Below are 26,911 nucleotides of genomic sequence, written 5' to 3'. Positions count from 1 at the left end.
ATAGCTGACTTTGTTTTTAAGTGTTTGGTATGTCAGCAGGTCAAAACAGAACATCAATGTCCAGATGGACTACTTCAGCTATTACCAATCCCGGAGTGGAAGTGGGAACATATCACTATGGATTTCGTGACAGGATTAACTAAAGCACGCTCAGAATATGATGTCATCTGGGTAATTATTGTACTGGCTTACCAAATCTTCCCACTTCTTGGCCATCAAGATGACCAATTCTGTGGACAAGTTGGCAAGAATGTATATCTGAGAAATAGTCAGATTACATGAAGTGCTAGTGATAATAGTGTTCGACAGGGACTCTAGGTTCACTTCTCGATTTTGGTCTAGCTTTCAGCAAGTCATGGGAACGAAACTATCCATTAGTACTGCATTCCACCATCAGACCGATGAGCAGTTAGAAAGGAGAATTCGCACACTTGAGGATATGCTCTGAGCTTGTGTTCTTGACTTCGGAGGCCATTGAGATGACCATCTACCCCTGATAGAGTTCGTATACAACAACAGCTATCGAGCAAGTATTGACTTTGCTCCGTATGAGGCGTTATATAAGCGCTCATGCAGAACGTCGATCTGTTGGGAGGAAGTAGGTGATAAAAAATTGTTTGGCCCAGATCTGCTAAAAGAGACTACATCCAAAATAGTTAAGATCAGGAAGAACATTCAGACGGCTCAGAGCGGGTAGAAAAGTTATGCGGATACCCGGAGGAGAGATTTAGAATTTGAGAAAGGAGATCGGGTATTTCTTAAGGTCACTCATTTCAAGGAAATCAGTAGGTTCGGCAAGAGGGAGAAACTGAATCCCCAATTTTTTGGAGCATTCGAAATCTTAGACAGAATTGGTACTTGCTGCCTATAGACTGACACTGCCTCTAGAACTTTCAAGGGTCCATAATGTATTTCATGTGTCCATGCTATACAAGTACAAGTCGGACCCCTCTCACGTCTTAGCCCACGAGCCTCTTTCATTCTAAGAAGATCTGTCCTACGAAGAAGTACCGGTCGGCATTGTAGACTGAAATAGCAGATTACTCCGCAATCCGAAAATTCTCTTTGTTAAGGTTCTATGGCAGAATCACATACTAAGAGAGGCCACATGGAAGCTAAAATCAAACTTCAGAGCCAAATATCCCTGACTGTTTGATTGAGAGTGAGAAAGACAAATTTGAGGAACCAAATTTCTTTTAAGGAGGGAGAGTTGTTACATCCTAAATAATTTTTTTTGTAATTTAGGATTTAATTATAAATACAATTTGTTAATTTTTCAATTTTTTAATTTTAATTTAGAGTAAAAATGAAGTAAAATTGATGGAGGATTAAATTAAAAATAAGTGAAATTTTGGGTTCTAGGGGTATTTCTAAAAGAAAAATCAGAAACTAGGGGTCAAAATACAATTTAGAGAAGTTTCGCCACGTAAGATGTCCGGTTAGCAGCCCTTATGAATAAGGACGTGCCGCGTGGCAGCGGACGCTGATTCAGTGCCACGCGGGAGGCTAACGGGCGATCCGCATGCCTGCGATCGAATGGCTCAGATCGGTTCCCGCGCGCACGAACGGTTCAGATGCGTTCCCTCTCTAAATGCGATCGGACGGTTAGATTTGAATGCGATTGGGCAGTCAATATTAGATCGCGATGAACGGTTCAAATTAGATCGCGATATATGGTTCAGATTCACTCCCTATTTAATCGCGATCAGACGGTCTAGATCAAATGCGAGGGACAGCTCAAATCAAAAGTGGACATATATAAATAACTCTCATCCACACCAAACCCTAACCCTAGCCACCAGACCCTCTCACCGGAATAGAAGACCTAGCCGCTAGAAATGAGACCGCCGCCACCCGCCGCTGTGCCAGAGCCCTTTCCGACTGCCAAAAGAGGTGAAAATTTTCTTATTTGCTTAGAATTTAATTTTAAACACACCTATAGTCAAATCAGAGCAAAAGGACTGGCCGATTGGCCAAAAAATATGGGCGAAACTTGGCAGTGCTGCCCCGAGAAATTTCACAAAACGCCTCTGTTGAGGCCCTTTTCGATTCTCATTCTGCGTAATTTTTCTACCGTTGTGATCATCATTTCCTTCTCTACAGGTTGACCAAAATAAAACACCCAACCGCAACGTGAGCCGAAGGAGTCGCCACATCGGAGAGCCTCGCTGTCGGTGAGTTTCGATTGTTTATGTATTTTTTCAGCCAACCTAGGCCCCTTACATGTTTTCTCGCAGGGATTAATGCGAAATCGATCGAAAACAGCTGACGCGAGGCGTACCACCGCCGCGGGCGACAGCGCTGTCGCCGGAGCACAGCGGAACCGCTGTGCCAGAATTCTGAAATTGGTCAAAGTGGGCCCTGAGAGTAACTTTGAGTTTGTTTGAGACATTTGTAGGTACTTATAGCGCATTTTGATTCCCGAAAAAAAATTAAAGGAACTTGGGAACCGCTTGTAGGCACAGTAAATAGCTTAGCTTTTCGGGCACCAAATTGAATAAGAATCCTTCACCCTATTCTCTTTTATATAATTGAAGTCTAATTTACAATAAATACGGTATTTTATATAATTTAGAAAATATTTATGATTAATTACGGATTGCTAATGGAGACAGAATTGAAAACTATTCTCTATTGATTCTGTTGATTGTTTTTACAGTTTAAATGCATGATAGTGCCTTATTAATTTATTTTATAGCTTTGAATTCATGTATTATTGTTTTGTGTATTTATGGTTAAATTAAAAAAAAATGGAGATTAAAGGTAAACGAAAAACTTATGTGATTAAGTGACTGGATGAAACGACAATCTTACTGGACATCCTGAGAGATGGTGGACGGACCGGGTACACAGGAAACCCTACCATGAATGTGTCTCATGTCGGACGGGGTATGGGGATGACCTGCTTCACCCTCATACCGGACGTGGTATTGAGATTTGGTAATTTCGCATTCATATCGGACGGAGTATGGGACAGTCTGTAATTGAGAATGTTAAAGAAAAAGGTTCACGCGTAGCGGGGACACCCCCTATGAACTCCTATGGATATCAGCAGGCTGGTGGAAAAAGGGGCAATTATTGTTTGATGATTTGAATATGAAAGTATAATATGTGTTATATTATCAATTATATATGGAATCATGATACATATAATGTTATTGTTTTGTATAAGTTATTTTCTATAAATCTCATTACGGTAAGTGGACGGTAAATAGTTTTATTATTGATAAATGAATTTTCTTAATTTAGTGCTCTATTAGTTGTTTTCTAATTTTTTTTTTGTGTCGGTGATATAGTGTGGTATTTTTGCTGGGCTAGTGTAACTCATATCTTATTTAACTATTTCAGATCAAGAGAACCAGGATTGAGGGTCCGATTCGCAAAAGGTTTGTGAGTAGATGCTAATTTTCTTTATTTTTCGTTTATTTCCTTATTTCTTATATTTCTTTCAAAAAAGTGAATTCTGTAACACTGTTTGGTACTTTAAGTTATTGTGTAAGGAAAGTAAACATTGAATATTTATTTCGCTTCCACACTTTAATTATCAATTATTTTCTTTGAACATTTCTGGGGTCGTTACATTTGAACTTTTAAAAATTGTGTAACTAAACCCCTAACAAAATTCACTTACAATTAAATATTAGGCTTTTGAAAAACGTATAATCTAACCTCTATTATAATGCAAACATAACTATAAGTTTATTTTTGTGCCTTTAAAGTTACCTTGAGTATATATATGTGGCTGTTGATGTGGTGCACCAAAGTGTTCTATTAGTCTATTTTTTTAAATTTTTTATAAACTATTTTAAATATTAAAACGATTAAGAAAATGATGATCATCTTCATCTTTTTTAAGTTTCAACAAACTTATTTACTTAAATTTTTACAAAGGAAAAGAAATTAACTAAAGAAAAATCTTTTATGTTTCTCTTGGTGTTGGAATATAAAGAATCGTAAATTTTAATCATTTTCTCTAAGTCTTCAAGAATAAACAAAAAACTAAATTACTTCTAAGTTATTAAAAAAAAAAACATAAGTGATCATGGACCCTTAAAAATTATACATGAAAGTTTTTGTTTACAGTAATATATAAATATATTAATTTTCATGCAAAAGGCAAATTAATAAACTTATGCTACTCAAAAGAGAAAGAAATCAATAGGCCTCTTAACGTATACATGTTGTACATGAAAAGATATAGCTACTACCTTGAGCTGAAGTTTTAAAAAATATAGATTTATAATAAATATTAAATGTAATTAATGAGAATAAAAGAGTAAAAGGACATAGTTGCATTTAATGCACGCTGAACCTTTTAATTAAAAATAAATTTTATTATAATCTTTTTAAATAATCGAAAAAAATTTCGTTCTTCTTTTCCTAATTATTCTCTCGTGTTTAGAAAAACTTACAGTACTAAAATTTACTAATTCTTGTCTTCTTTCCCTTTTTTTAGTTTTTTTAATAAAAAAATATTTTTTATTTATCGTGACCATCAGAAAGTAAAAAGAGTTTTCTTTAGAATTAGAATTTTAAGAATAATTTTTTAAAAAAGTGAAAAATTATGTGTACAGAGAATTTGAGAATTTTGGGAATCGTTTGAACAAAAAAAATGTAAACAAAGATATAATTAATTTTTTTTTAAATTCTTAAATATCTTTTAATTTATATTAGATAATTTAAAAATAGAAAAAAATGCTTGTCAAAAGATAAAAATAAATAGTAGTTGTCCGATGTATCACAACATGGATCCAATTAGAGAATTTCTAAAATTTCAAAATTCAATTGCAAAGAATTTCTGAAGCAATTGAATTGCAGAGTTTTGAAAAATATGAGACATTTGTTAGACTGTTGTCCTGCAATAATTAATTAACACACGACAATGAGGATGGGAAGAAGGGAAGAGAAATGTTACCCTAAGCATGTCCTGAATTTCTCTCTTCCTACAGAAAACTGAATCAAAGAATAAAAAAGAAAGATTCTCTCATAATGACATGTTGGGTTGGGCTTTCAAAATTTAACCTGAACAGTTGATTACCAAATATATCAAAAATGATTCTGATACTTAACTTTTCTTCAAATCTCTCCAATCGTACGCCCACCACTATCTCCGTCCTTTTCTCCAAATCAGCAGGTTCTTATTTTTAGGGTTGTCGATTGGGAGATTTTGTGTGTGTCTCTCGCTGTCCACGAGTACTCAAAATTGATGTTTTCTCTCGCTGTTAGGGCATGAATTGGAGGTGAATTTGGGGAAAGCTTTTTTTGATTTAGGATTGTTGGTTGTTTAATAGAGAGAAACGAAAATGGACAAGTACGAACTAGTGAAGGACATCGGAGCCGGCAACTTTGGGGTGGCGAGGCTCATGAGGAATAAACACACAAGAGAGCTCGTTGCCATGAAGTACATCGAGCGCGGCCACAAGGTAACACCCGATTTAATGATATACATATATATATATATATATATATATACATATTTGATTTTCATGCATGCATGCATCTATCTGTATATGCTTATAAAAAGCGCCCATGTTTTTGCATTGTTTGTGTGTTTGATTTTTCTTTTTTGTGTTTGCATAATTGTTGTTGTGATAGTGAAATAAAGGATTTCTCGCATGCAAGGAAAAAGAGAGACCAATTCGGTCGTTTGATTACTTTTTGTAGGTTCTTAGAAATGTTAAGTTTTGGGTTTGTGCTAGTTTTTTACGATTAGAAGAAAAATTGAACTTTTTCTTTTCTTGCTGAGAAAAGCTTTCTGTACAAGATTTTGAAATTTGGTGTCAATTTGTTTTTTGGTTGCAGATTGATGAGAATGTGGCCAGAGAAATAATAAATCACAGATCACTACGCCATCCAAACATAATTCGGTTCAAGGAGGTCTGTCTATTTGCTGTTTCTTCAACTTCTCTTGCTCTCTTTATTGATGAATGAATATCTAATTATTCTTTTTCCTTGTTCTGGTCTTATGGTTTTGGATTTTGCAGGTTGTTTTGACCCCAACTCACCTTGCCATCGTTATGGAGTATGCGGCTGGTGGGGAGCTCTTTGAACGCATTTGTAATGCTGGGAGATTCAGTGAAGACGAGGTAAGCTGTAGTTGGGAGTTTAAATGTTTGGAATCTGGGTTTGAAATCTTAATATTTATGATTGGGTCATGTATATGCTTCCTATGGCAATAAAATCTCTAGGGAGGAAATAGAAGTAGAAGAAAAGAACTACCTTCTTTGTAATAGTTGTGATTTGGATGTAAAGATAATGTAACACTCTGCCTATGCTCAGTGAAGCTAGTTAGTGCCTGAATTACAATATTTTCTGTTTGTCATGTTAATGCTCATCACGGAACTGCATCATAAAAAATTGAATTAAGCTTCTTTTCTATCAGAAAGCAATGCTATTTACTAATTATTAGTTTGAACAATTAAATTATTTTACTCATGCTGAAAATCTTTTTATTCACAGGCCAGATATTTTTTCCAGCAGCTTATCTCAGGAGTCAGTTACTGTCATTCTCTGGTAAGAGAAATTTACTATCGACTAGAAAAGAGGCATATAAAATTCCAGGTGTACAAAAATATAATTGTTCTTCCCATCTAGTAATCCCATCCTACATTTGTTTTGCAGCAAATTTGCCATCGAGATTTGAAACTGGAAAATACCCTATTAGATGGAAGTCCAGCACCACGCCTGAAAATCTGTGATTTTGGTTATTCTAAGGTCTGTTGATGAATATAATGAAAATGGAAATATCATTAATATATTCTGGTATATGTGATTATTTCTAGTGACGATTGCTTCTCTTTCAGTCATCTCTGCTGCATTCCAGACCAAAATCAACGGTTGGAACTCCTGCTTATATTGCACCAGAAGTTCTTTCCAGGAGAGAATATGATGGCAAGGTAATCTAGATACTAATATGATATTTATAAATACATGTATATACGTTGGGGCTGATTGGTCAAACTTGGTTTTGCTTGCTGCAAACATAAGATGCTTCTACATGAGGATAGGTAGAGGTGATTGTGTTTACTGTGAAAAAAATTGAGAAAATAACTTGAGGCCCTCATGAGATGGAAAATTTGGCCATTCGTCTTGTCTATCTAAGCCTAGAAAATATAAAAGTCTGCAGGGATAGGAACTATGCTAAACAGAGTAGTTTATTCTTTTAAACAGTCTAATTCTTCTGATCATTATTAATCTATTTATGTGGTACTGAGCCTGCTGGTGGCATTATTTATCCAGAATCCTATTTCTTCTCACATCTATTGCACCAAAATTATTCATTAATAATTATTAGTTGAAATTTATGCACGTTATTGCATCAATTAAGGGATTGGGTTCTCCATATGGTAAAGAAGCTGATAGATATTGAAGTTTAAAGGGTAGAAGATGTTGAATTAGTAGTGACTGATTAGATCAGTGTCCACTGCCTTTACACTCCTAAACCTAGCATTTTGATAGTTACCTCCTTCCTTCTAGCAATCACAACATAAAATAAACTATTTTGTTAATCCATCTGCTAGGTGCTGTGCACAAACTGTAAAACAAATGCTAACCAGTTTGCTGGTTAGGTATATCAAGGAAGGACCCATGGGAGAAAAGTAGAAGAGAAGCAGCAGCTTCCAGCAAGGCAACCTCCTCTACTTCTATTTAGGATTTTTAGGCCCCTTAAAAGTTGGAATTTAGGAAATCGGATGTATTGGGAAGTTCATATTAGAATTTCCTTAGATATACTATTTTTAGTTATTTTAAATTTCTAATTAGGATTTCTTTTTGTAATTCTAGAAGCAATGTTCCCTTTAAATGCCTATGTTAATAATGAATAAAGGATCCAGAATTATTCTTCAGAACTAGAGTACTCATAAAAGATCTTGGGTTCTCTCCAAGGTGCCCAATCACTGTCCATTAAGGTTGAAAATCTAACAAGCAGGCTTCACACTTTTTCAAAGACTTTTCAGTAACAAACCTTTGACCTGATCCGATTGTAAGGAACGTAACAACTTGGTATTAGAACAGGGGGTTATGGGGGATTTCTGGACATTCCAGTAGCAGCTCGATTCTTTTCTTATTCTGCATGGTCGTGTAGAACGTGAGCAAGATCCCACTTAGTTCAAAGTGCAATTGGCTATGCACCCTTGGAGATATATGTAGGAACTTTCTCTCCTTATTAATTTCATTCATCCAAACGGGTCTTCCACTTAGTAGCAAATGTGCACACTAAAACTATTTCTTCCCATTTGAATGAAGTGGCAGTTATCCATAAACTAGAATTACACGGGCTTTTGGCAATCTTTGACTGACTTTTTGAATTATCATGAACTGCTACTATGACATGAACTCAACCACATTGAACTGGAAGTCGGAATGGCACTGGGGGTGGTACGTCCTTACAAATACCTTTACAAGCAAAAAGATTAAATTCAGACGCAATGCATTAAGATGCTTAACAAGGTTCATCTGGTCAAATCAGTCACAATATTCCTCCGATATGTTGCTTATTAAAAAAACAGACTACTTCTGGAGATTCTTGTTGAATATCACTCCTTTGATGCTAAAAATATCAAGGACAAGTTCCCTATCCTTTAATTAATGAATTATTGGAGGAATTACACGGGGCTCAATTATTTGCCAAACTTGATGTACGTTCAGGATATCACCAAATTGGAATGGCACTGGATGACTTAGAGAAAATGATTGTCCAAAGTTGTCATGATCATTTGGATTTCTTGTCATGACCTTCTAGTTAGTTAACATGCTGTCAACATTTCGAATATAGTCTTCCACAAGCAGTTATGTAAGTTTGTTATTTTTTTTCAATGATATCTTAATTTATAGTAGGACCTGGGTTGAACATATTCATCATTTCAAAGTTGTTTTCGATGTAGTGTCTCTTTGCTTAGAAATAAGTTGCTTAGACCATACCAACTTCAAAATACAAGAAACTCCTTGAAGATCTCTGCCATGCTTCAATGGTCCTACTCTATTACTATCGTATTTGCATGGTTTTCTTGGTCTCACTGGATATTGTTGCAAGTTTGTCAAAGATTACCGCCAACTAACCTTCGGTGAGTTGGTTACGTTCCACCCTCATTACCATGAGGGTGGGCTTCAAACTTTACAAGCCCCCTTTGGGGGGCAGAAATAAAATTTGTCAAAGATTATAGGCTCTTTGTAGGACTCTTGACCACCATGCTTTGGAAGAATGCCTTCAAATGGACTGATGAAGCGGTCTCGACATTTGAGCAAGTGAAAAATAATGTCTAAGACTCTAGTGCTTTCCTCTCCTTGGTTTCTATTAAACCTTTATTGTGGAATGTGGTTTGCAATCGCTGTTTGCTTGCTTATGAGAAGGAACTGATTGCGATGGCAAAGGCCTTATGCCATTTGCTTACATAATATGGGGCACTTTTTTGTGGTCTGCACTGATCACTTTAATCTCAAGTGTATGATGGAAGAAGGAATGGTCACTTCTCTCCAACAATAGTGGCTAAGCAAGTTGATGGTTTTGATTTCATCAGGGTGTATGAGACAGGATGAGAGAACACAATTGCTGATGCCTTCTCTAGACAATTTGAGGACCGAGATATGTTAATCGCTATCTCCATGCCACAGATTGAATTTTTGAAGCTGTCAATCCTGGGGTTTACGCCTCTGAAATTTTTGAAATTTTTGTTCAAAGCTGTCAGCTTCATCGTCTTCTCTAAAGTCCTGATTGTACAAAAGGTTTTATTTCAGCAAATTATTGAGGCAGTTGGTTAAAGTTACAGCTGCACATAAACTCAAGCTCGTAAATGCTGCTTTTCTGTTTTTCCTGGAGCTGGACTTCCATCACCATTTTGTTGCTTGCTTCCTTGCTCATTGAGAACAATTTCCTTTCCACTGCAAACTCTTCCCTTGAATCCCTCATAACTTTCAGGCACATCCTAAACAACCTGAATAAATGTGCTGCAATGCAACAACATGCTAACCACCATCGATGCAGACACGTTTAAGGTTAAAGTTTGAAGCTTTCTTTTGTTTCAGACAACCATCGCATAAGGCGATGCCACGAGGAACTCCAAAGTACCGCTGCACTAATGACTGTCGCACCCGTCAAATCACACTAATCATTGTTGCACTTGTGTCATGCTAACCACTGTTGGCAACCATCACACCCTTTGCTCTGAGAGATGGAAGTGTCTGATCTCCTTGTCGTCTTCTAAGTTTACCTGCCCTGATCAAAGATTATGGACCTTGGAGTCCTCTGGTACTTTCACTTGTAAGTCCCTCTTTCAATATCTTACCATTGCCTCTGCCAACAGCTCTATTGCCAAAGTATTCTGGAAGGCCTCCTTCTAAGGTAAAGCTTTTTGCTTGAACTGCTATTCATTGTAAGTTGAACACTATGACTGCCCTTATCGGTCCCTCTCTCTGGATGTCTGCATCATGTGCTTCAGGGGCAAGTTAGCTCATACCCATTTGTTTCTCCATTTTGACATTGCTTGGAAACTATCTTTTTGATTTATTAGGATGCTACCGGATGCGCCAAACCACCCCCCCGGTTGGAAACTTGGATTTTGTTTCTATTTCTGAGAGAGGTGTGAGGAGGAAAGAGGCTCTACCTTTGTGGCAAGCTGTCTTCTTCGTTGATATTTGGTGCATTTGGCTCTTCGAAACTCTTCAGTCTTTAACAGAAGACACAGTACACTGATATGTGGGAGAGGGTTACCTTTTTGGCTACCCTTTGGGCCAAGTCACATGGTCATTTCCTTGACATCAGCATTTCCATTCTTCATAGAAGTTGGAGTGTTTTTATTAAAAGTATGTACCCTTTCTGTTTGTTTGTCCTTCCTTCTCCTCCCTCTCTCTTTTTCGGTTGGGTCTTTCTCAGAGGATGACTTATTCTCTTTGTTGTAAATTTCTCTCTCTTTTTCAATATAATCTTATTTTATCAAAAGAAAAAAAAAGAAACTAATCTCTAAAATTTACAGTAGAACTTGTTAAAAAGAATTGAGATAATGATATAGTTTTCATATCAAGAATACTCCCCTGGTTTTTACTTTGTCTTCCCTCTTCAAAATTGGGACATATCAGCTTCAGTTAAATTTTGCTTACTTGGATATTTTATTACCTCTCTTGTGCAATGATCAATTGAAGTTAGCAGTTATTTTTAAGCATTTCTTAGGTAATGACCACCTGTAATGAGAAGGCACATTGAAAGGCTAAGCATTCTAATTCATCTGCAGATGGCACTTATGACTAAGCTTTTTAGCTTTACTTGGACTTCCTAGCAGATAATAGGAAGTCATTACAGTTACAGATGCAGTCTGATTTTAGTTTGTTATTTTGCAGCTGGCAGATGTTTGGTCATGTGGTGTGACCCTTTATGTCATGTTGGTTGGAGCATACCCATTTGAAGACCAGGCAGACCCCAAGAACTTTAGGAAAACTATTCAGGTGAGTTTCGTGCCTCTTGGAGTCTTGTTTGTCCATCAGCTATAATTAGTCGCCTCTTGGAGTCTTGTTTGTCCATCAGCTATAATTAGTCGCTGTCACTTATCTGCTATGTTGTTCTTCCTCTGCAGAGAATAATGGCTGTTCAATACAAGATTCCAGACTATGTCCACATTTCTCAAGATTGCAGACATCTCCTTTCTCACATATTTGTTGCCAATCCAGCCAAGGTAATGTGCGAAAATGTCAAAGAATTCGTGAAAGTTGACATGAGGAAACTGAAAACATCCAAGTGCATTGACATGTACCTTGTGCTAGCGAGATGTATATTGCTAGTTGTTCATCCAATGTGAACAATGTTTTAATTGACCGTTAATTGGCATTTTATTTGGTTCCTTTTACAGCCGATGCATTAGATATAGGATAGGGGGATTATCATGGGGTAGTTTTACCGTCCCTTATGCACTTGCCAAAGGATACCTTACTACCTATCCATACTCGGAGTGGGTAGAAAATTAAATGCACGTCCCTGCTTCATGGATGGTTCTTTCCCCTCATCACCTGTCCCATCACTTATGTTTTACTCACTCCAAGTCTAATTAATGCAATCCAGATACGAAACTTAAGACAAACCAAATAGAACTCAACATGGACAAAGATTGTAGGACATCTCCAAAGAATAAAAGAAACCTGCAAACTCTGTCGAATTGAATCAATGGCAGGTGATAGTGTTTAGAAACTTCAAGATTGGAAAATTGAGGAATATGAACATTTGCTCCAAATTCTGTTTCACGTTCATCTAACTGACAGTAATGACAAACTCATCCAGCGACACACCAACTATGGTAATTTCTCAGTTAAGTTCCTGTATAAGACTTTGGTCGGCAATATTCCATAAGAATAGACAAAATTTCCAGCCAATATTATTTGGAAATCGGGTGCCACTCCAAGAATTTCTTTTTTTGCATGGGAAGGAGCAAATGGCCGCATTTTTACACTAGATAATTTAATGAAAAGAGGCTTTATAATTGTCAATAGATGTTTTCTCTACAAAAACAGCAATGAAATGTGTAATCACTGACTCCTGGGATGTTCGGTCTCTCACAGCCTCTATTCTACTATTCTTGGCCCCATGGGACTATCTTGGGTCAAATATAAATCAATTTTGGATGAGCTGCTTGCATGGGAAGGATTGAGTTGTCACAAGAAAACTTTTAGACTAGTCCCTCTCACTATATTTTGGGTTATTTGGAAAGAAAGAAACAATCGTACTTTCTAAGGAAAAGAAGTCAACTTCAGAATCATCACTGACAATTGGTTCTATTATTTCGGGTCCACTATTTTAGGACATAACATCGAATGCTTTGATGATCTTGGTTCTATAGTCGATTATTTAATTGATTTGTAAATTTTTTGTAAATGGGCGTTGCCCCTATGACACCTTTACTTCAATACAACTTCATACTTTTATTTAAAAAAAAAAAGAATAAAAAAAACCTAATTCGGTTTGAGAAATGGGTATTCCATAAAATAACTTCCTCAATCAAAGACATATAACACTACAATGATAAAATCCTTAGAACTCAAAAGCAACCATTTGGAGCATACAATAATAAAATCCATTTGCAGTATAACTTCTGCAAACCAAAATATATGAACCTTTCCACAAAGAAATTAATTCTAAATTAGATATGAAAACAAAATTAATATGAGAAGAGAAAAAAGTAGTTGCAAGAATTTTGTTGAATATATGAAAAAGATTGAAGAAAACTTCTCCAACTAGTTTCATGTGAGTGGGTTACAGCAAAGCATCACTGATGCGAGCAAATGGGGGGCAACTCACACTAAGTTACATGAGATCCCATGACAAAGATGTAACTTAAAATCACATGAAAGATCACATGGAAGCTCACAGCTTCATGAGCTCAAAAGGCCACAATTTAGGCCTCATGAAGCATGGAAGTCATGACAAAGTCCATCCAAAGAAAGATCCTCATGGCTTGGTCCATTTAAGTGAAAGAAAAGATCCAATTCAAAGTTCATATGGGGAAAAGCCTATGATGAACGCACTTCAAGGTGCACTTCGGCTTTATGGAGGGAAGATCACAAGAACATGGGCCAATAAATTCAAGAGAGACTTTTAAGTTTATATCAAGGGATGGATCCATGAAAAGGAGAGCTTTGGGCCAAACTTTAAATGCCTTGAAAGGGGAAAGCTGAGCACATCAAGTTAAGGGAAGAGACGGCCAGGAACTTGTCCTACAACAAGGGCAGAACTGACCCTTAAAGAATGCTACACCTCAAGGACTCTCAACCACTCATCCTTAAGGTGTTTTGTTCATTTCCAACTCATCAAAACCAAGGCAAAAGGAGTCCTCAAAATTATGGACAACTTGGATTTGTACATGAGAAATTTTCTATCACTCAGAGAAATTTTCTCCTAATTTTTCTCATCACAAGCGGCCAACCCTTCACAAGAATTTTTCTCCTTTTTCAACTCTTCACAACCGGCCATTTAAGAGTCCTAACACCTAGGGAAGTTCAGCCAAATCTCTTCCAAAAAGTCTTCAAGCAAGCGACCACCAGAAGAGTTTTCACCATCAAGGTCTCTCAGATTTTTCATCCCTACAAACATGGGAGCCATCCTACTCTTCTTTCAAGAGTCCTAGCCGAGTTCTCTCACCAAAAAGGAGGTGGAAAAGTGTGTGGAGAATCCAAGATTTTCTCCCACAAAATCTGGCCGGGATTCCAAGCTAAAGCCTCCCACCTTGTCTACAATTCTAGCCGTTCACTCTTATCATCAAAGACTGGGTTTTTAACTTCAACTTGCATAAGGAGTCTTATCCAAGCATCAAGATCGGGAGTTGTCTACTTGTTGGAGTTATTACCGAATTTGGATTTCATCTTCAAGTATGATTCAAGAGTCCTTATCCATCACAACCAAATCTCCAAGATGGAAATCATGATGGATGGCTGCACAAGAATCTTTATAATTTTATTTTCTTTATTTTAAGGAGTCATTATTATGTGAACCATGATCTCTTAAGAGTTAGAGATAATCATAATAGTTAGAGTCCTTGCTACTTTGAGAGTTTTCTTTCTTTAAAGAGTCTCATGGCCTACATCTATAAATAAGCCTTATGTATTTCAATTTCAATTCAAGTTCAAGTTTGAGATCAATAAAATTAAAACTTTGTAGTTTTGGTTAGCCTTTAACTAATTTGCTCTTGCGGGAGGTCTCTTCAACCTTCTATTAAGTGGAAAATTGGTGTCTACTCATCAAAATAACTTGTTGTGGTTTCATTAATTTCGTTTGAGTTGATTTTAATTTATCAAGATATTTCTTGTGGTGTTCTAATCAATTTATTTATTCCATTACCTTAGTTCTCAATTACAGGTTGATTGTTAGTTAAGTAGGGAGAGTTTGTTTAGGGATTAAGTTGCATGCTAAAGTATATATGTGAGTTTTGGATTGTACTTGTTGATCTTGAGTTCTGCATCAATCACGGTGAATTTTAGGGAGTTGAAAGATTTTGGAGAGGTAGTGACACCGGTTTTGAGGCTTTGAGGAGAAAAGCTGATATTTAATTTGCCTTTTCACTGGGATTTGAGAGATGTGGTGATGACCAAGTGGGGGGAGAGGTTTGCTAGTTGTCATTTGTATGAAGAGAGGAAGGCTTAACAAATAAGAGAGGGATTGTAAGATGACTACAGAGGTAGGTTTTTTAATGGCGGTTGGTTGTGAAATGAAGGTGGGAGTGCGGGAAAGGGGGATGATTGTGATTTGTGAGTCTCTGAGAATGGTGGCCGAGTAAGAAAAGGGGTGAGATCATGTGAGTGGAGGAACAAATGAGAAATAAATATTAAAAAAGACCTAAGATTTCCATACATAAGGTGACAGACTTTTAATTTTATTAAAGGTTAAGGATTAGTATTTAACATGTAACTTTATAGGTCGAGGTGAGTTGGCTCTAGGGTGGATAGACTAGTAAACCTATTCTTGCCGCATAAGGTTTTTACTTTTCTACCTGAACCCAGCTTGTAACTCACTTATTACAAATATGTATGCACCCCACATGCGATGGGTGCAGGTTACCCTACAGCCCGTCCCAGTGACCATCCCTAGAAGCGTCATTATTTTGCAACCTACAACATGGACAATGTGCATAGAGTTTCTTTTTTTTCCCTTTGCTATGCTTTCTTTCCTACCCCTCTAAACAAAGACACCAGTGAACTACTGCTAGAACTCTTGTTGATTTGTTCATACTTTTTGGTTTCTGGGATTAAAATATTGTTAGTGTAGATCCAAAGCTTTTCTTTGCTTTGCTATTTATGTACTAGATAAGACTCCTGTCAGTGAAGTATTGAAGCGAGCCAACATCTTGCTTGTTCGATTTATGGCCTTGACGAGTTATGTTGAGCCTACTTTACAGGGATCCTTCGGCACTGGAGCTTGCGCCCAACACCTCATGACCTAGTCTTAATTGCTTTTTGCAAAGTCAAACACTTGCATGTCTTATCTTATATTCAACTTTGTTTCCTATGACGATTTACCTGCTTCATATTATTCTTTCTTTACATCAGTATGTTTTTGTTCCTAAATTTATTTTTGAGGCTTTCTCATTTTGGTTGGCAAGCAACTATGAGAAGAGAATGCTGTAGAGCATAATGGTACTTGGAGCTACCGGAACTTCCTACTAGTAATTGTGGATTGTCAGTGGGTGTAATACCAATGGAAGTTAAGCCATGGTTCTCTATGTAGGTTGATATCCCATTTTGTGGCTAAAGGATATACTCAACCTTATTCTATCGATTATTTGGATACTTTACTCCCCAAACTGAGATTGTATATGTTATACCTATGGGTGTAATTTCTATTTGGACCAATGGAGTCAGCATTGACGATGTAAGAGAGCTTGAGTAGCAGCAGTAGAGAAAATCAATGTTTGTTTATGTATATATATACACACACACTTGAAACACAAAAGCTTTAGGTTCCAGTTAATATATATATGTACTGAAACCCATTTTTGGTTTCAATATATATATATATATATATATATGATTTTATTTTTAATTAAAAATTACTGGGTCAGATTCGGACAGATTTTTTTTTCACAACTAAATACGAACTTGATCCGCCCCAGTTAGGTGAGATAAAAAAAATCACTCTGTCCTGCCCTGGTTCGGATCGGATCCGACTTAAAACCACAATAGAGTCAACGGATTGGAGCAGGTTTGGCAGATTACAATTTTTATTTTTAATTAAAAATTACTGGATCAGATTCGGACAAGATTTTTTTCACAACTAAATACGAACCTGATCCGACCCAGTTAGGTGAGATAAAAAAAATCACTCTATCCTGCCCTGGTTCGGATCGGATCCGACTTAAAACCACAATAGAGTCAACGGATTGAAGCAGGTTTGGCAGGTTACAATTTTTATTTTTAATTAAAAATTACTGGATCAGATTCGGACAGATTTTTTTCACAACTAAATACGAACATGATTCGCCCCAGTTAGGTGAGAAAAAAAATCACTCTGTCCTACCCTGGTTCGAATCGGATCCGACTTAAAACCACAATAGAGTCAACGGATTGGAGCAGGTTTGGCAGGTTACAATTTTTATTTTTAATTAAAAATTATTGGATCAGATTCGGACAGATTTTTTTCACAACTAAATACGAACCTAATCCGCCCCAGTTAGGTGAGATAAAAAAAATCACTCTGTCCTGCCCTGGTTCGGATCGGATCCGACTTAAAACCACAATAGAGTCAACGGATTGGAGCAGGTTTGGCAGGTTACAATTTTTATTTTTAATTAAAAATTACTGGATCAGATTCAGACATTTTTTTCACAACTAAATACGAACCTGCTCCGCCCCAGTTAGGTGAGATAAAAAAAATCACTCTGTCCTGCCCTGGTTCGGATCGGATCCGACTTAAAACCACAATAGAGTCAACGGATTGGAGCAAGTTTGGCAGGTTACAATTTTTATTTTTAATTAAAAATTACTGGATCAGATTCGGACGGATTTTTTTCACAACTAAATACGAACCTGCTCCGCCCCAGTTAGGTGAGATAAAAAAAATCACTCTGTCCTGCCCTGGTTCAGATTGGATCCGACTTAAAACCACAATAGAGTCAACGGATTGGAGCAGTTTTGGCAGGTTACAATTTTTTTTGCTATATCTTGCTTGCTGTCAATTGGGTCATTGCATTAAGTAGAAATCAAGAATCCTTTCTTGCATGGAGACCTTGCAGAGGAAGTATAAATGGAGCAATTTCATAGGTTTGTTGCTTGGAATTAGAGCTTGTTTGCCATTGAGTAAGTCCTTTTATGTATACAATGGTCTCCTAGCACTTAGTTTGTTATATTTGGTGAAGTGGAGATTGAGTTTGGTCTCCAATTATATGGACTAGACCCCTCTATTTACTGTCTTCACACAACTACTGGTAAAACTCTACTAATCATGTATTTGGATGATATTTCGATTTTAGGTGATGATAATAAAGGAGTGCAAGAATTAAACTATGTAGAGTACATTTGCTTGGGGAGAGGGGTTTTTCAGGAGTGATTGGATGGAGCCTGAGGTCAGGGTAAAGAGTGAGTTTTTGCAGGATGAATAGGTAGAAGGGGGAATTTTATCCCTTCGTTTCCCAAACATTTATGCTGTGCTTGTAGTAAGGATGCCACGATTTGAGGAGTTCTTGGTGGACACTCTAGGAAACAAGGTGCGGGGCGTGGAGTTGAATGAAAACCTAAATGATTGGAGATCAGGGAATATATGAATTTTATGGAGACTCTTTCAAGGATGAATTTGGACCACAGTGATAGACAAACCAATTTGAATGTTGAATTCTTATGGAATCTTCTCTGTAAAGTCCTATTATGACTACTTGAGCATCGAAGAGAGGGATGGTGCTGACTTCCCAACCAGGCTAATCTGGAAAGTCCATCCAACCATATGGGTTGCCTTTTTCACTTGGGAGGCAGTAATAGAATGCGTTTTTATGCTGCACAAATTTATAAGGTGGGGCAAAATCCTAGTGAAGGGATGCTATTTATGCAAGCGGCACACATAATTCTGCAATCATATCTTTTTAAGGTGCCCATTTGTGTTTCGGCTTTGGTGCTTGGCTTATGATTTTATTGAGGGTGAGTTGGGTTATTGCTGGATGTGTGAAGGAGGAGCTATGGGCTTGGAGAGGCATCTAAGGGGATAAGAGACTAAGACTTATCCCTCTGGCTAGCTTTTGGGTCATCTGGAAAGAGAGGAATATGATGGCTTTTGAGAGTATTGAATCTAACTTTGATAAATTTAAGGATTTTTGGTTTCAGATTCTAAGTTTTTTTCTTGTTTTGTTTTTTTTCAAATTTTAAAATCAGGGTCACCTGCTTCATTCTAGTGAGAATCTTGGGGACTTGATAGATATTTAATAGATATATAAATATTTGTATATTGGTTTGCACCCACTTGGTGCTATTGAATATATTTCACATTTTATTTTTTTAATTTTTTTATATTCCAGACCAAAGATTTCGGTTAGTCAAGGTAATTACTGATATTGAAGTAGCTAGATCACATTTTCTGTTGCAATGTATGTTCTGGTTCTGTTGTTTGAGAAATGGATGCAAGAAAACCTGAATCCAAATGCCAAACCTGTTGCTGATGGTGGTGAATTATTGTCAAACCCAGGAGGATACAGAAGATTGGCTGGAGAGTTGAAGTAGAAATTTTCTATACCTCACATTTCTGTTCCAGTATGTGTGGTAAGTCAGTTTCTTGATGCTCCATGTATGACTGGCGGGATGCTGTTATTCAAAATTATTGAAGCATCTCATAAATGTTCTAGGTTGAGGTCTAATCTACCAGAGTTGTAGTCATACTCGAATTAAGGGATATGCCGATGTCTTTAGGCCAAAGGATAGAAGATCCACAACTGGTTGTTGTATATTTGTTGGGGATAAGTTTCTTGAAAGAGTAAGAACCAAATAGTTATTTCAAAGTCGAGTGCTGAGACTGAGTGAGTTGATTTGGTTGGAGATTTTTTTTTCTGTTTTTTTTTTCTTCTATAGAGAGGATTATATATCCTCTGAAAAAACTTCTCAAAAACATATCCTCTAAAAAAAGAAAGAGTAGCTATTCTTGTATTCAAATAGAGAGGACAATATATCCTCTAACAAAAGAAGAGAGAGTTTCTAATTGCGAGAATAGCTGATCAATCTCTGCATAAAACAGATAAAGAAACATCTATAAAGTGATGATTAGCCTTGGTCAAAACAGAAGCCAAAAAGCAAACTTTATCCCCAAGAACCAGAAAATGTGAATCATAATTATGAAAGATTCTAGCATATCTCCAGGCATCTCACCTACAGGCCTGCAAAGGCAGTCAATTACCAAAGTGCCTTTATACTCCCTCCTCATCCTTGGGCCTATCAGTGGCAAATAAAGAAAACCTTCCACAGTCTTAGGAGACAACTAGCAGATGTCAAACGTCTTCCAGACTTTGCACCAGATTCTCCTTGCCATCTCAAACTGCAGTAAAAGATGAGCACGAGTCTCAGCTTCTGGTAGCACATCACACATTCCCACAGTGACAAAGCATGATTCAATATGCAAACTTGAAGCAAATTACTGTATAAAGCCTATTCTGAACCGTCAAAAATTTGTTAGAGGAGCTTGATTTCAAAATTGCCAGCCTATGGATCTGGAATACAATTCTAAAAAGATAATTGAATCTCATTTTAACTGGCATGAACCTCTCCCCTAGCATCTTTCTTCCTTTGGTTCAAGATCTTCTTCTCCTTGCACACTTCTTGTGAGTTGATTAATGAAGCATTTGTTTTGTTTCCAAAAATTCTCAGCCTATGGATCTTATATGTGATAATTAAGCAGCCTTCAAGATTGCATATGCTGTTAGAGAAAGGCTTCTTTGTTCACACCATTCACAAGTGTTCATATTGTGGTCCAGCTAGGTTATTTCATTTTCTACTTCTATTCAGAGTAGCTTAATGGTTGGTGTGGTTTTCTCTGCCTGTGGTTTAAGGAGCATAGTTTTGCGGAGCCATATTTTTCAGCATCATGAATTCTGTTATAAAAATGGGCTTTAGTGGGTACCATCAACAGATCTATTTGTTTACCCTTTCTGCAGTTTCTGCATAGTCTAAACATGGCTTATGTGTTTTATGGGCATAGTATTGTTTTACCATGTTGATTTATTGGGTCAGTTGTGAGGTAAGGAAAAGGTTGTACCATGATAATGTTCGTTATTTACCTCAGTGTCAACAACTGGTGTGACTTGAGCAAATGGAACTAACAAGTGTAGCACCGCAGATGCTAGAAATTCATTTGCAATGGTGTCACCCTTGGACGAAAACTTAAGCATACAAGATGGAAGTAGTGGAGAAAAAGTATCAAAACCTGGGAGTTTGGAAAGTAGCATTTTTGTGAGAAGTTTCTCAACTTAGGTTTTCGTGGTAATGCACCTGCCTGTTTAAATCAGGAAATGTTTTTGCTGAAAAGCTACCTTATGTTATTTTGCTTTGGAAGAATCCTGTCTGTATTCATTATTTGTTTTTCAGCAGTTGTTTGATGCAATGCATTACGCATTCCATGTTTTTTTTGTTGATGGGTATTAGGAAAGAAATGATAGGTCTCTAGGTAGAATGTAATGTGGAACATTAATGCATGGTCAACTTTGGTGTGGCTTGTAAGATGTATGTTCTCTCTATTGAGGGAGGTCCCTCTTTTGAAGGAAAAAAGGTGCTTGAGTTTTGTCGCCAACAAAAACCTAACATATGGGTGCACAGCAGCCTGATAGGTAGCAATTTTGCCTGCACTGTATGGCAGTGCCAAACTGCAGTAGGAATTTGTTAGACTGGGGGCTTCCTGTCTTTGGATGGAGGGGTTTTCAGCCCAACCTTGTGCTGCACTGGGAGGTACATGCATATATACATATATATATATAGAGAGAGAAACTTTTTACATTGATCCTTGTCTTTTCCTTTTATGGTGTCATCTGTTTCTAATATTTATGTTATGAACTTGGGTATTTCCATCTGGATGAATAAAATATCAAATCCAATGCTTAGGGATGAAAACAAGTGTATCCATCAATCAAGTCCTTAGGAGTTCTAAAGCATGATTGTTTTGCAGAGGCTCAGCATTAAAGAAATCAAAAGCCATCCATGGTTTCTAAAGAACCTTCCTAGGGAACTGACCGAGGCAGCCCAAGCCGCTTATTACAGGAAAGAAAATCCAACTTTTTCCCTCCAAAGTGTTGAAGAGATCATGAAGATTGTGGAGGATGCTAAAGTTCCTCCACCGTCATCCCGATCAATCGGAGGTTTTGGCTGGGGTGGAGAAGAAGATGTTGAAGCGAAAGAAGAAAATGTAGAGGGGGAGGAGGAAGAAGAGGATGAATATGAGAAAAGAGTCAAGGAGGCACATGAGAGTGGGGAAGTTCATGTCAGTTAAAACAAGAAGAGATTCCCTTCAATTGTATGCTAGAATTTTGCCTTATGCATATTTTTACTTGAGGTTGTTTGGGTGTCTATTACCTGTAAAAAGTTGGTTTTTTTCCCCCCTTCTAAGTATAGGAGCAGAGTTTAAGTATTTGTAAATTAGTCGCATATCATCGAAAGAAAGTGTGTCTATGTATTTCATCAGTTTAAGAGTCACTGCAGATATTGGAATTATTAGGATTTGAAGATGTAATTGGGGTTTATCATTTTCTTTGGAGAGAGTTTGCACACAACTAGAGAGTTCTCTGCAAGACTGTGTGATCAGTGGATCCTTGAGTTATCTATGAAGAAAATTTTATAGCTTGTTTCAATTTTCGAAAACAACATAACAATAAAAATTGCATTGGGCTATGTCGTGTCTGAAATAATTATATGAAATTTATTTATAATTTTTATCCCTGATTTAGGCCTTAAATTTTAAAAATTTAATTTTAAATAAACCTTCAGGAAAAATGAATAAATATATCTTTACTTTTTATTACAATGGTTATAATTTAAATTTTTTTACTTTATGTAAACATATTTCATTGAATAATAATAAGGCTCATGAGTATTTTATGCTTCATAGTTTTTAATGCATTTTCAAATTTAAATTTTCTTTATTTTTAAATTGTCTTGGGGGATGGTAATTACATCCCTTACCACGTTCCTTCATGCAACCCAAACTATGAGATAGAGTTGATTCTATATTAAATTCTTATATTTGTCAATGTGAGATTACATGCTTTTGATTCATTTGTATTTAATATATATAATTAACATATTGTTTTTATGTTTTCTTTTTATTTTTTTAGAGGTGAAAATTCAATTCTTAAATTGATGGATAAATTTTAGCTTAAACACAATAACTTACATATATTGGTGGAATTAAAATAAAAATTTGAATTAAGAATTAACTAATAATTAAATATTTATTGATAAAATTAATTATGATGATAATCTACAGAATAAAATTTTCGTTGGAAATTATAATAATTAACAAAATATTGCGGTGCATCATACATAATTTAACCTATGAAGGACAAAAGTAGTTGTTCAGGGACCTTGAAGATACATGAGAGACAATGACCAACAGCAAAACAAAAAAATCTTAATATTTCTACCAATGAGGTCCCTTATTTGAGCTTCTTGAGTGAGGATGAGGAGAAAACTGTCTGATCCAAAGTGAATGTCACCTGCAAGACTCTCTGAACATGAAGGCGATGGAAATGGATGAAAGCCTCATAAAAAGGGTTTGGTGAACCTTCATCTTTATGGTTGTGCATATGGCTGGCCAATTCAATTTGAAATGTCCAAAAGCTAAAACTGAACATTACGAATAAACAACCCTACAAACCAAGGTATTAGTCAAGTGGGGACGTTAAGCTTCTATGCTAATCTGGCATGTCTTACTTACATGAGACTAGGTCAAGTGACCCAAAATTATTTCTTATTTGGATTTCAGGGGCGGAACTTGGATTATATGGAAATATTTTGTTTTTAAATGTCTAGCGCTACATACCACTTTTTAATTTGTTTAACAGTCAACTGAGAGGGGAAAATTTGAGCACTTGAACTGATTGTGTTGTAGCCCCTATTAGAAAGGATGAGAGATATTAAGAAACATATGTTTGAATATTGTTGGTCCATGGTTGGTTGTTAGAAAATTTGAACGTTCAAGAGACGAGAGGTAAGGTAAGGTAAGGTAAGGGCTGGCCATATAGTTTGACTAGGTGTCAATAATTTTCCTAGAACCTCACCTTAATAACCTTAATGCTCTTGACTCTTTTAGTGCTAAATTTACATGGTATAGTAACAGACAATGCTTGAGTCAATGTATGGAGAAACTCAGATTTAGTTCTTTGGAAGCTTGATTAGTTTTTGCATTTTGATTCTTCTTATTGTTGAGAAATTTATAACTATAGACCTATATATTAATGTCAATTGTACATTATCTATCTTGTCTAATTAGTAGGCCGATAAAAGTGATCAATTAAATCATGAAAGTTATTGGACTTTAAGTCCTCTTAAATGATAAAGATTTTGTAACATATAGAGAACAAATTGTTTATTTTATTTTTATGATGGACTAAAATAGAAGAAAATAATAAAAATAATAGATATGAATAAATTATGCTCCCCAGTTTAAACATAATAATTTAGTTATTCATATATTATGTATAGATTTAAATGGAATAAAAAAAGAGAAATAAGAGAAGAATGCTATTAAGTGACGAACGAAACATAGATGACAACAAAGAGAGAGAGATCCAAATAAGAAAAAATTCCTTCATTGAAAATGCTTACTTTATATGACATAGGGTACCAAGTGTTTATACATATATTGGTCCCTTAATGATTCCAACTATGTTTGTTATAAATATGTTATAACAACTTTCTTTTTCTATCTTTTCCTTTACAATTAAGGTTTTTAGTTTCTTAATTTCATTTTCTCGGTTGCCCACATGGTAATGGAAAAGCAAGGACATTTCTTCTAAAATTCTCAAGAATCTTCCCTTATAGCTTGTGAAGGTGCCTTATTCTTCTGTTATACAAACAGTTGTACTATAGGTTGATTGTGACGCTTGACCAACCTTTTCTCCAATATTAAAAAAGGTTGATGTGGGATCTTATAACTTTTGAATGGGTTCCATTTGTAAAGGAACTCGTGGGAAGCTTCATTACTTGTGAAACATGGAAAATAGGTGGAATTTTATTACCTTGAGGAGTTTGCAACTTAGATGCTACTTCTCTTACTTTTTGTATAATTGAAAATGGACCTTTACATAAAAGGTCAACTTCTTATTGCTTCTTTGAGTGACAAAAGTTTGCTTGTAATGCTCTCTTACATAGACAAGATCCTTGACTTGAAAGCTTCTTTCAATATGACGAGCATCAGTAAATTGCTTCATGCAATTTTAAGCTTGTTTTAAGTTAAACTTGAGCACTTTTAAGTTAGCTTCTTATGATGTTAGTAACGTCTCCAGAGCAGAAATATTAAAATCTCTAGTTGTTAAAACATTTTCATTTATTTTGATGATGTCAATATTTAATTTTACTAATGAGACTTTTATGAGCTATTGCCAAATAACATGTATAACAATGATAAAAGAAGAGCACTTTGAAAAATTTCAAGAAACATGATGAACAAATAAGAGCAAGAGAAGATTTATGAGTTGCATAAAATGAATTTAAATTAATGGCTCAAGAAGTATGGCTTAATCATTTTTTAAAATCTTCATACTAGTATTTAAATTAAGAGAAAATCATCGTAGTTGTTTTTGGAGAAAAATGGAGAGCTAATTTATGAGAATCTTCTTTATCGAAAATGTGATAATACATATGGATTACAATGTGTCGGCACAATTAAAACACATTACCATTGATAGTTTTTCAAAAAACAAAGGAAATAATCACTTCTAAGAGCATTTGATGCCCTTACTTATCCTTAACCTCTATAACGATTACTTTTATATTAATGCCATTAAATACCATTCTCTATCTTATTTACTACGAATTTTGGATTATTAAGATTCAAATCAAGAGCAAAAATCTTTTTCTCTTCTTAAGCCTTAAATTTGAAAATTTTAAGCTTCATCTTATATATCACTCTTTGAGAGAGAAATATTCAAACTTTCATCTTATTTTATTGCATTCTAGTTGAGTTTTGTGAGAAAAAAGTGAGTGCTCTTTAGGTGTGAAATGTTTTAAAGAACACTTGTAAGAGGTAAAACTTGACACCTAGATCAACAAGCATTTTATAAACATAAAACTTGTTGAATTTAATGAAACTCTCAAGTTGGAGACTTCAGGAGAGGACATAGGCATATGTTAGGCCTAACCTTTATAAATTGTATTTGTATGCTTCTTTTCCCTTATTTTGACTTAATTTCTTTGTATTTATTGTTCTTGAGTTGCATTATTTTGATCATATTTGAATTTATTTTACTATACACCAATACTTAGTGCAAAGACCAAGAACCTTAAAAGAAATGAATCTATAATTTAAATGTAGAAGCAAATAATAGAGTTAGGGTTTACATTCCTTATACAATAATCTAGAATACCCAATAAGGTTACAAGAATATCACTTCTAAAAGTCAAACAGTAATTAAAAAAAAACGAATAAATAAACATCATAAGATAACTTTCACTAGCACTTGAAGGAAGTTCGGGTAGTGAACTACTCACAACCCTCTTGCTGATCAGAATTTAGATCCTGATTTTCTTGATATAAAATGGTTAATGAAAGGGTGAGCTACACTAGTCCAGTAAGAATATCACACTAATCACATATACAGAAAACTGAAGATTGGTAAAAATCAGAAAAACAACTAATGGAGCAATTGCTTTAATTAAATATATTAACATAAAGACATTTGTTTGATACAAACCGTTATGAGTTTTTCAAAAGTAACCTATAAAGACCCATATCTATATCACTTTTTATTTTCACCCATAAGAGAACAATAATGACAATTTTCTTTTCTTACTTGCTTACTGGTACCCCTGAGGGTCTATAGGGATGTCATCTTACTCGTGAACCCAATATCTAATTTTAACAATTAACCAGCCGTCTCTATACCTCGTCCGGTAATGGGCACCAAATATTCCATCGCCTTGATACCCCGTCAAGTATGAGACTGAACGATATCTCCCAAATCTTTCTGATATGGGACTTTTCAGTCTCGTCTGACTGAGATGACGTTTATGATAGGGTTGCCTATGTACCAGGTCCGTCTGCCATTTTTCTGGGTACCCAGTAAGTCTTTCACATAAAGATTCTTATCAAACAAAACAACCAACAAACGCATACATCTCATAATATATTTACAAATCAATTAGACGACATTTATGCAGATAATATAGCTTATCATAATAAGGGATCGAGTAACCAGATAACCGAATAAACCAGATAAATCAATAAGACAATTGAACTATAAATTAAGAACATACATAATACGATAACAAG

The 26,911-nt window shown here is 35.7% G+C and overlaps 1 protein-coding gene across 2 annotated transcripts; it reads left to right on the top strand.

Moving 5' to 3' along the window:
- Window positions 1–4,894: 4,894 nt before the first annotated feature.
- LOC110809616 (serine/threonine-protein kinase SRK2A) lies at window positions 4,895–22,271 on the top strand. Of its 2 annotated transcripts, XM_022035492.2 has the most exons (9): window positions 4,902–5,423; window positions 5,803–5,877; window positions 5,985–6,086; window positions 6,460–6,513; window positions 6,622–6,714; window positions 6,804–6,896; window positions 11,329–11,433; window positions 11,562–11,660; window positions 21,593–22,271. In XM_022035492.2, exons 1-9 carry the CDS (start codon window positions 5,304–5,306, stop codon window positions 21,911–21,913), a joined length of 1,062 nt encoding a protein of 353 aa, XP_021891184.1. In that variant the 5' UTR covers window positions 4,902–5,303; the 3' UTR covers window positions 21,914–22,271. The 2 variants fall into 2 exon arrangements, with proteins under 2 accessions (XP_021891185.1, XP_021891184.1); XM_022035493.2 differs by lacking the exons at window positions 11,329–11,433; window positions 11,562–11,660 and having other exon boundaries at window positions 4,895–5,423.
- Window positions 22,272–26,911: the final 4,640 nt, after the last annotated feature.

This window comes from Carica papaya, chromosome 2 (assembly GCF_054855325.1).
Source record: "Carica papaya isolate Zhongbai chromosome 2, ASM5485532v1, whole genome shotgun sequence".
NCBI classification, from domain to species: domain Eukaryota; kingdom Viridiplantae; phylum Streptophyta; class Magnoliopsida; order Brassicales; family Caricaceae; genus Carica; species Carica papaya.
This window is presented reverse-complemented; position numbering and strand designations above follow the sequence as displayed.